General features: G+C 35.3%; 2 protein-coding genes across 3 annotated transcripts in view; both read left to right on the top strand.

Annotated features, from left to right (window-relative positions):
• Positions 1 to 4,133, top strand: part of rdh12l (retinol dehydrogenase 12, like) — a 5,907-nt gene extending 1,774 nt beyond the window's left edge. Inside the window, exons 3-7 of the mRNA XM_008396534.1 lie at positions 1,748 to 1,903; positions 1,988 to 2,092; positions 2,297 to 2,506; positions 3,319 to 3,511; positions 3,644 to 4,133. Of these exons, the coding sequence (XP_008394756.1) occupies positions 1,748 to 1,903; positions 1,988 to 2,092; positions 2,297 to 2,506; positions 3,319 to 3,511; positions 3,644 to 3,746 (767 nt within the window). The 3' untranslated portion in view covers positions 3,747 to 4,133. The remainder of the gene's footprint in view (positions 1 to 1,747; positions 1,904 to 1,987; positions 2,093 to 2,296; positions 2,507 to 3,318; positions 3,512 to 3,643) is intronic.
• Positions 4,134 to 6,469: 2,336 nt separating this feature from the next.
• Positions 6,470 to 9,032, top strand: part of LOC103456785 (phthiocerol synthesis polyketide synthase type I PpsD-like) — an 11,344-nt gene continuing 8,781 nt past the window's right edge. For both annotated transcript variants that reach the window (XM_008396533.2, XM_008396532.2), the window contains exons 1-3: positions 6,470 to 6,879; positions 7,720 to 7,873; positions 8,603 to 8,763. In XM_008396533.2, the coding sequence (XP_008394755.1) occupies positions 6,822 to 6,879; positions 7,720 to 7,873; positions 8,603 to 8,763 (373 nt within the window). In that variant the 5' untranslated portion in view covers positions 6,470 to 6,821. The remainder of the gene's footprint in view (positions 6,880 to 7,719; positions 7,874 to 8,602; positions 8,764 to 9,032) is intronic.

Genomic DNA, 9,032 nt, shown 5'->3' with positions numbered 1-9,032 from the left:
GTGCTATGCAACTAGCCACTAAATATGAGAAAATTGCTGTCTTGTTTGGTACAGTGATTGCTAAAAGGTTGATTTTGAGATTTTGGAAAAAGGACTCTGTGCCCACATTTGATCTATGGTTGGGGGAACTAGTAAATACTCTGCATCTGGAAAGACTGAGATATTGCAATGAAGATAGAGTCGGTGTGTTTGAGAAAATATGGGGCCCTGTACTAAAATTCCTTCAAAGAAAGACTGTTAATGACATTGTTTAGCAGCGTGTATAACCGTCTTTTATTTTTTATTTTTTATTTTTTTTGTATGCTTATTGAATGATTTGGATCAATTTGTGGTGTATTCATCATATTGTCTTGACTATGTAAGTGTTTTCTGATGTGCCGATTTGGTGCGGGTGGGGGATGGGTGGAAATCTGATCTGTGTTATGTTAATGTTTGTATGTCAATTTGGAAAAATTCAATTAAAAAAAAAAAAAAAAAAAAAAAAAAATCACTACTTGATTAGAATCTGAATTAAAACTGTTGAATTATTGGACTTCCATAATTCAAGTCAAACTACTTTAGCTTGTGCCTCCGCAGGAAAAGGGAATGAAAAGCAGCACTGTGGGAACCTTAAAGTGTGGTTTTACATATTTACACCAATTCTAGCTACTTCTGCGGTTGAATGCAATCAGCAGCTTTGATCTGACTGACATAAGAGAGGAAGTAGAATCATAAATGTTAAAGTTGTTCCAGAAGAAATGAAGCGGTGGTTGACATTTGTGGCAGTTAAGTAACCAAAACTCGAGTCATCCATGTGTTTTTATCAGCTGCTTTCTGCGGCTCAGATCGTCGTTATTTAACAGATGATGTCAGACTCGTACACCATTCTGTGCTTTTTGAGTAGATAAAAATAATACCCGTTAAGTTTTTGCCAGGCTGTCTTCAAGGTGCACCTTAAACAGAATTGTTTTTTTTTATTTCTGCATTTGAGGGTTAATCTAAAGTGAAAGGCTTCACGGTTGCTCAATGAGATGTAACTCCAAATGTGAACATAAACCTCTTATTGTTAAGACTGTCTGTATTTTACCTCATCTGAGATTTCCTCCAGAAATATTCTGGATTGTCAGGGTCTGGGATGTTTGCCAGCAGCTTTTAACCAAAATGTTTTACATGGTTCTAAATGAATTTAAATCTGTGCACCCAATTCTTGTTTAACAAAGCTGCTTTTGTTTTGTTTGTCACACCTTTTTTGGGTCAAAATTAATTACTGCATCTTGAAATGTATATTGACTTTAGTATTTAATTTTGAGCTCACTGATTATTTTTTTCTTTCCTGTCAGTTTAATTTAATTAAACTGTTTGTTCTATTAAAGGGTAAATTAAGGAAGTTTCTTTCCCTTAACTTTTTATTTTAGACCAAATTCTTTTCTTCTCCGCACTACCTAAAGTAACAATATTTAGACAACCTAACTCACTATCGTAGTTTGGTCATTGGGGGTCCAAACTGACCAACATAACAAAGCATAACCCAGTCCTGAGGAGAAACCTTCACACTTTTGGTCACAAGAGGGCGCTCTGTTCAATTCTTTAGAGTTTTTGTGCAGTTTGGCATTAATACAGATGTTGAGTGGCTTTATTTAGTGTGTGAAGGTATCTGATGTTTTAATCCCTTGCTGTGTTGTTTTGTTTTTTCTTCTCACTCCTTTAAAGTATGCTAAACTGCAGTGTTGTTTTTTTTTGTGTGTGTTTTTTTTTTTTTTGTATCTAGGAGCCAGAGTGATCTTGGCATGTCGGGACATGGAGAAAGCCCAGACGGCGTTGACGGAGGTCATCAAAAGCTCTGGCAACGACAACGTCATCTGCATGAAACTGGATTTATCAGACAGCAAATCGATCAGAGAGTTTGCAAACAACGTACAGCAAAGTAAACTGACTTTCATGAGGAATAGATTTAAATTTACCTAAATGCTATAAGAGTTTAAAACTTTTTTTTTTCTTTACTCTGCAGATGAGCAGAAGCTCAACCTCCTCATCAACAATGCAGGTGTGATGGTTTGTCCGTATGGGAAGACAGCCGATGGCTTTGAGATGCAGATTGGAGTCAATCACTTTGGTAAATATAACCAATCACAAACAAACTTGGTCTGTAATAACATGACATACATCCGTGATTATTGTTACATCAGATAATTCAAATATTAACACAGCATTTTTGTTTCTTAAAAGAGGTTTGTTGTCGATGTGATTTACATTAGAGCTCTTATTTCTGTAAAATGGTTGAATACAAGTTGAAATGTTATTCCTTTACTTTCTTTAGGTCACTTCCTGCTGACTTACTTGTTGATGGACCTGATTAAAAGGTCGGCTCCGGCCAGAATCGTGAACGTGTCCTCCATGGCTCATTCCTGGGGCTCCATCAACCTGGAGGACATCAACAGCGAGAAAAGCTACAACAAGAACAAAGCTTACGCTCAGAGCAAACTCGCCAACGTGCTCTTCACCCGCTCACTGGCCAAAAGACTGGAAGGTCTGTCACAACCTCATCTCTGCCATTCAAGTTATTATACGGTTCATTTAAAGTTGCTGTTGGAAATTTACATGTTTGGAGCTTTATTTTATTTCCCAGGAATAAAATTACTGATTAAAAATGGTTTGTGAAGGACTTGGAAGTTGGTGAGAATAAAAACAGGCTCCAGCAAATTCAGAGATGCTGATTATGCTAAATTCACACTGAATGTTTTTTGTACTACCATTTGGAACTCTACTGCTTCTGAAAACATCCCAAATGCTCAAAAAAAAATTTTTATATGCCAATAAATTACTGTTTCATGGTGTCTGGAAAAGGGGCAGTTTCAAAAAGCTTTAGAGAAGTGGCACTTTGCCGTTACCTAGCAACCCCAGTGGAACTCAGCCCCTCCCTCTGCCCCGGTCACCTAGCAACCTAGCAGAGTTCCAGTACTTTGGTCAACCATCTTTCCGCTTCAAGAAAACATAATGGGTCACTTTTAAATATCCCTTGGCAAGATGGAACACTGCAGATTGTAATTATTTATGCTATTTTAGGGATTTGGAGACTGTTTATATAGTATCTTGTCATCCGTTTTCAGGGTAAAGTTGCTTTGAAAGTCAGACTTTGACATGGAAGCTGCTGGTTTTTTTTGTTTTTGTTTTTTTAGTTTTTACCCACTTCAAAACCTGCTAAAATCTGATTCCTGAGTGTCTCAAGCAGCTCTTTAAGATTTCATGTAAAAGCTTTTAAACCTCGTCAATCATTGGATATGAAGACATTTTCAGCTCCTGATGTGTTTTGGTGTGAGGACGCTGTGTGTTCCCGTTCAGGCACCGGGGTGACCACCTACTCCCTCCACCCTGGCGTTGTTCAGACGGACCTGTGGCGCCACCTCAGCGCCACCGAGAGGTTCTTCATGAAGATTGCCAAACCTTTCACCAAAGACTCGGTGGAGGGAGCTCAGACCACGATCTACTGCGCCGTGGAGCCGTCTCTAGAAAAGGAGAGTGGTGGATATTACAGGTACTGCCAGTTCAAAGTTAACTAGCTTGTTGGCAGCTAATGGCTTCTTTGTGGGAATTATCTCCATAAATGGCAAATTTGTGATGAAATGTGGACATAAAGTAGTTCATCTCAACCTCTGGTTGTTTGCAGTGGCTGCGCTGCTGCTAAATGCTCTGCTGCTGGAAAAGATGACGAGTTGGCGCAGAAGCTGTGGGAGCTGAGCTGCAAGATGCTGTCCTTGTCGTGGGATTAAGGCCTTTCATCGCATTTATTTTACAAACTCGTTCCTTTAACGCCTTCATAGAAAACTACTTGTTACAGCATACTCCCTGCTGTGTGTATATGTGTTTATATGTTAAAAGGTTTTACTAACTTTTTTTCATAAAAACGGCTATGAAGTAATTTTATTTAGTCTTTTTGACTAAATAAACAGATGGGGGATTTGCTCTGTTGCACAGTAAACCTGGATGCTTATTTAAAAGATCCAGGTTTGTAAACTTTATCATAGGAGCGCCTGCTGATCCACGTAACTGGATTAATTTGGTTCTGATGGTTTTATCCAGGCCCATTATGTAGAATTGGCTACCTGTCGTTTTTGTGCACTTTTAGAAATTAAAGATTTGAATTTAAAAACTTAAAACTTTGTGTGTTTGAGTCAAATTTGAAGATTTAGCTTTATTACCTGCTAGAGGGACACATGCGCATCATCATTGGTTAATATTTAAAAAATTTCCACTGGAAGAGTTTTACTTGTAACAAGACATGTTCTCTTATAAGTAAAATAATCTGCCAGTGGAACTAGTACTTATCAATATTCAAGAATTATTGACTTAACTTTTCAGCAAGATAAATTAGCTTATTTGTTTGGTATTTGGAATAGAAAGTAGACAAAAATGCTTACTTACCTTGTGTTTTTTTCAGTAATGCTCACTAAATGAATTAAACTTGTTTAGGAGAAAACATCTTATACGAAAAAACCTGACGGCCAGACTAAAGATTGCAGAATAAAAACAGATTTTATTTTCCCACAAAGTGGAAATTCAGGTGAATAAATATTTGGTGTTAATAAAATGTATGTATGTATATATTAAAAACAAGAGTAACAAAAGGAAATGCAGATGAAGCCCAGGACAGCTCAGTCCAAAACTGAAGTATTTGGACATGAGAACATATTTATCAGCCCAACAGAATTGCAGGAAAAGATGCTAATGCTAACTGAAGTACGGCAGCGATGGTTTGGAAATGACTCAAACCTTTTCTATCACAAAAAAATTCAACCATTTAAAAAGTTAAATATTTATTTTGAGGTTTTTGTCCTTGACTGCTTGGCTCAACGTTTATCAATCTATTTCTGATTACGCCACCTTTGCAGTGTAACCCAGTTTATCCATCCATCCATTTTCTTGCACCCTTTTTCCCTCAGTGGGGTCGGGAGGGTTGCTGGTGCCCATCTCCAGCCAACGTTTCGGGCGAGAGGCGGGGTACACCCTGGACAGGTCGCCAGTCTGTCGCAGGGCAACACAGAGACACACAGGACACACAACCATGCACGCACACACACTCACACCTAGGGGCAATTTGGAGAGGCCAATTAACCTGACAACCCAGTTTATCCTTCTGGAATTTAACAAACTTCTTCCTGCAGAACATGAACAGAAGCAATCTGTGTTTATCAACAGATTTTTCCAGACTGATTTTATTTTTAGAAGAAGGTGCAACTCTGCCGCCCACGTTTCCATTCTTATCTCCTTAGAGGTCGTTCCAGAGGTCGACCTACATTCACTCCAGTGAGGAGGAAGGACGTAAAGTCACTGTCTTTATAACTTACAGATCCAACTTTGGTTTTTAAGTGAAACATTAAACTCCAAACATCCTAATGTTTAAATATATTCAGAATTTCCTTCTGCCTGTGTCACCAGTTTTGACGGTTTATTTGCTCCTGCATGATTCTAATGCAGTAAAAGGAAGATGGACATTAATCAAATGTTTTGCTTTTCGTTCCAAAGAACAGAAGGAATGAGGTCAATAATTTAACTCAAAACGGCTTTTATTTTATTTTTCTACTTGGAACAATTGCAGAAATACGTAAACTTAAAGGTGTTGAAAATTTATATATTTCAAAGTGCGTGCTTTTATTTTATTCATGTTTAGTCATATTTAAATTACTTCACACTTGTGTATATTTTTTTTTTATAAATTCATGTTGCTTATGGTTACTAATATGTTGCATTATGGATGAAGCAGCTTGTCAACTAATAAGAAATTTCCCTTTTGGTGATCAATAAAGTATATTCTACAATAATTGTATCAACTCTTTTTATGGAAGTATACATAAGTACGTATTTCAAGTCATTGGTTTTGTTCAAAAATAATAAATTTTTACAGCTGGAATTTTTCTCTAAAAATAAATATTGAAGCAGCCGTTTCTGGCAAACGAGGTATTTACAAATAATTAGTTCATAAGGCAGAAGCTAATAAAAGATTTTAATGTAAAAATGAAAAACAAGAGGATTCTTTATGTTTCATTTTTTAACCTTTTATATTCAGTCATATTTGGATTACATCACTTTTAAAATATATATTTTACAAATGTATATTTGTATTAACACCTCAGATGGAGCAGCTCGTCAACCAATAACCAATTTCCCCTTTGGGATCAATAAAGTATATTCTATTAAAATTTATTACTGTAGGACTTTAACATCTTTTAATGGAAGTTTATTTTTCTACATATTTCAAGTTATTGGTTTTGTTTAAAAATAAGTAGAGTGAATTGAAAAGTGACTTTTTACAGCTGGAATTTTTCAGCTCATAGAAAACAGATTTTAATGTAAAAATCAAAAACGAGAGGATTCCTGGTTTTTAATATTTAACATTTTAGAAATCAGTCATATTTGAATTACATGACTCTTAAAATCTATATTGTATATTTATATTTTTAATATTTAACACATTGGACGGAGTGGTTTATCATTAAAGTATATCCTGTTCTGTTACAGCAGGTTTAAGTAAAACACAGCCTCTATTGTATAACATGTTGATTAAACTTGGCCTCATCACTTGCAGGTTGTCATAAATGTATTTACTGGATCCTTYGTCTCCATGGCAACATATACAATCAGTCATTAATGTTTYATAAAGTRGCTGCTATAAGAGCAGCCGTGATAACATCTCCAGAGGGATGGATGCTGCGGCGCATCCAGGCGTTACTAAACCGAACGTTTAGCCGTGACTTTGAACAGAGTTMAAGCAGACGGCTGTTTTAACRCTTTGGAKGATAAAAACGTGATTTAGGATTTAATTTTTTTACTTTCTGGAGTTTTTTAGGATGGAAGAAGCAGAGGATGGAGTCGCTGTGGTGGGAATCGGCTGCAACTTTCCAGGAGGTAAAGATAATTTCAGAGTTTCTCCTTTAGTAATAATATTTCGGTTGATTAAACATACATAATTAACCAGTATCATGAAATAACATATATTTTTGTTTTTATTATGAATATTTTTACATTAATCGCAGAATCACTACATATTTGGTCTATATTGATAATATTTATGTTGATTTAAAATTATTTGGTTTTGTTATTCTTTTTGTCCTCTTATTTCAGCACAAGCTTAGTTTAAATATTTTAATATTACTCGGCAACATGTAAAAAAAAAAAGAAAAATGATCCAAGTTTGTTTTTGTTTTGTTTTTTTTTTTACATTTTTTTAGAAAGAATTTTTTTTTTGTACATCTTGAGATTGAAGTGTTTGTCCACACTTTACAAAATAATACAGTTTTTAGTCCTTTCATAGATTTTTAAGGTGTTTTAGGTTTGTACTTTGACTGGGCCATTGATATGTTTTGATTGAAACAACTCCATTATAGTTCTGGCTTTTTTAAAGAGTTTTTTCCTGTTAGAAAATTAACCGTTAAGTCTTTTTATATCGTCTCTTAACAGATTAATTGCACTATATTTACTTTTAGTCACAGAAACTGTAATTTAGCTTTAAAGTAATCATTTGATTTTACAAGTATGTTTCTTCTGACTTGAAGAAACAAGTCCAGTGAATATTCTATATATTTAATATTAGTTGTATTATCTATTGATACTGATCATGTCTTTATTGTGATATGTATTGGTATTGATTTATTGTGTTAGATGTGCAATGTAAAGAAGACATATGAGTATGTGACTGAAAATTAAAACAATATTTTCTCTCCACATATTGTGTTTTTTTACCCACAGGAGAGGGACTTGATAATTTCTGGAAGGTTCTGGTGGAAGGGAGGAACTTTTCTGTTTCAATCCCCAGAGAGAGGTTCGACGTTGGGAGCTGGTTTGACCCAGATGACACCAAACCGGGGAAAACCCGCACAGCCAGGGCCGCTCTGATCGACGGGTACGAACCTCAGCAAAAGTTCTTCACGTCTGTTTGTTCTTGATTCAGCCTCACGTTTTATGGGGTCTCATTTAAGTAAAGTTACACTGTAAAAAATTATTTCACCCGTCATAAAATCGTCATAATTTCACCATGTTATTCCTATATTTACAAGTTAAGGCTATATATGTAATTTTGAGCTAAATCTTTAACTTTCAAAATAAATATTTAGAAAGAAATCTAAATACTTAGTTTGATTGCTAGATATTAAGTTTGGAAAATAAATATTTAGTTTGAAAATTAAACATTTAGCTTGCAAACTAAATATTTAACTTGAAGATTAAATGTCTAATTAGAACATAAATATTTTGTATGGAACTCAATATTTAGTTAGAAAAAAAATACTAAATTTAGAGCTAATATTAAATTTGAAACCTAAATATTTAGTTTGCAAACTAAATATTTACTTTTTAAACTTGTATTTACTGACATAGCACTTTGAATATGTAGATTGTAAATATAAACATTTAGTTTTGAATTCTGATATTTGTAAATTTAGGCATAACGTGGCAAAAACATGACATCCATATTTTTTTCTCAATGATTGGCTAAACAAATTAAATCTCAATTGCAACATTAATCATAACAATCTGGAAATCTTAACTTGTACTGCTTGGGTCCAGATTATATGTAACGTAATTGAACTTGTTTATACAGTTCTAAATATTAGATTTTTATATACTTTCCCAGGTTCAACGAATTTGACCACAAGTTTTTCGGCATCAGTGACAGTGAAGTGGAGCAAATGGATCCTCAGCAGAAACAGCTGCTCCATTGTGTCTACAGAGCTCTGGAAAACGCCGGCGTTCCCATGGAGAGAGCCAGCGGGACCAGGACAGGAGTGTTTATTGGTAAACACAGAAAACGTACAACCCTTAGATCCATATTAAAGATAAGCTACTATGCTTCTCCAACAAGGTTAGGATAAGTTTATCTGCTATACCAGTGGTCCCCAAACTTTTTCCTGTGAGGGCCACATAACTTTTCCCTTCTCTGCTGGGGGGCCGGAGTCCGTTTGTAACAGAAAAAGTGTGACGATTGCAGGAGTTCGTAAATGTAAAAATGTATTGTTTTCCAGAAAGCACAATCAAATAACCCTCTCTGGGTTCTTCACAGAAAA

Source organism: Poecilia reticulata, linkage group LG20 (assembly GCF_000633615.1).
Source record: "Poecilia reticulata strain Guanapo linkage group LG20, Guppy_female_1.0+MT, whole genome shotgun sequence".
Classification (NCBI taxonomy): Eukaryota; Metazoa; Chordata; class Actinopteri; order Cyprinodontiformes; family Poeciliidae; genus Poecilia; species Poecilia reticulata.
Note: the sequence above shows the minus strand (reverse complement) of the source record. Positions and strands in the feature narration are given on the sequence as shown.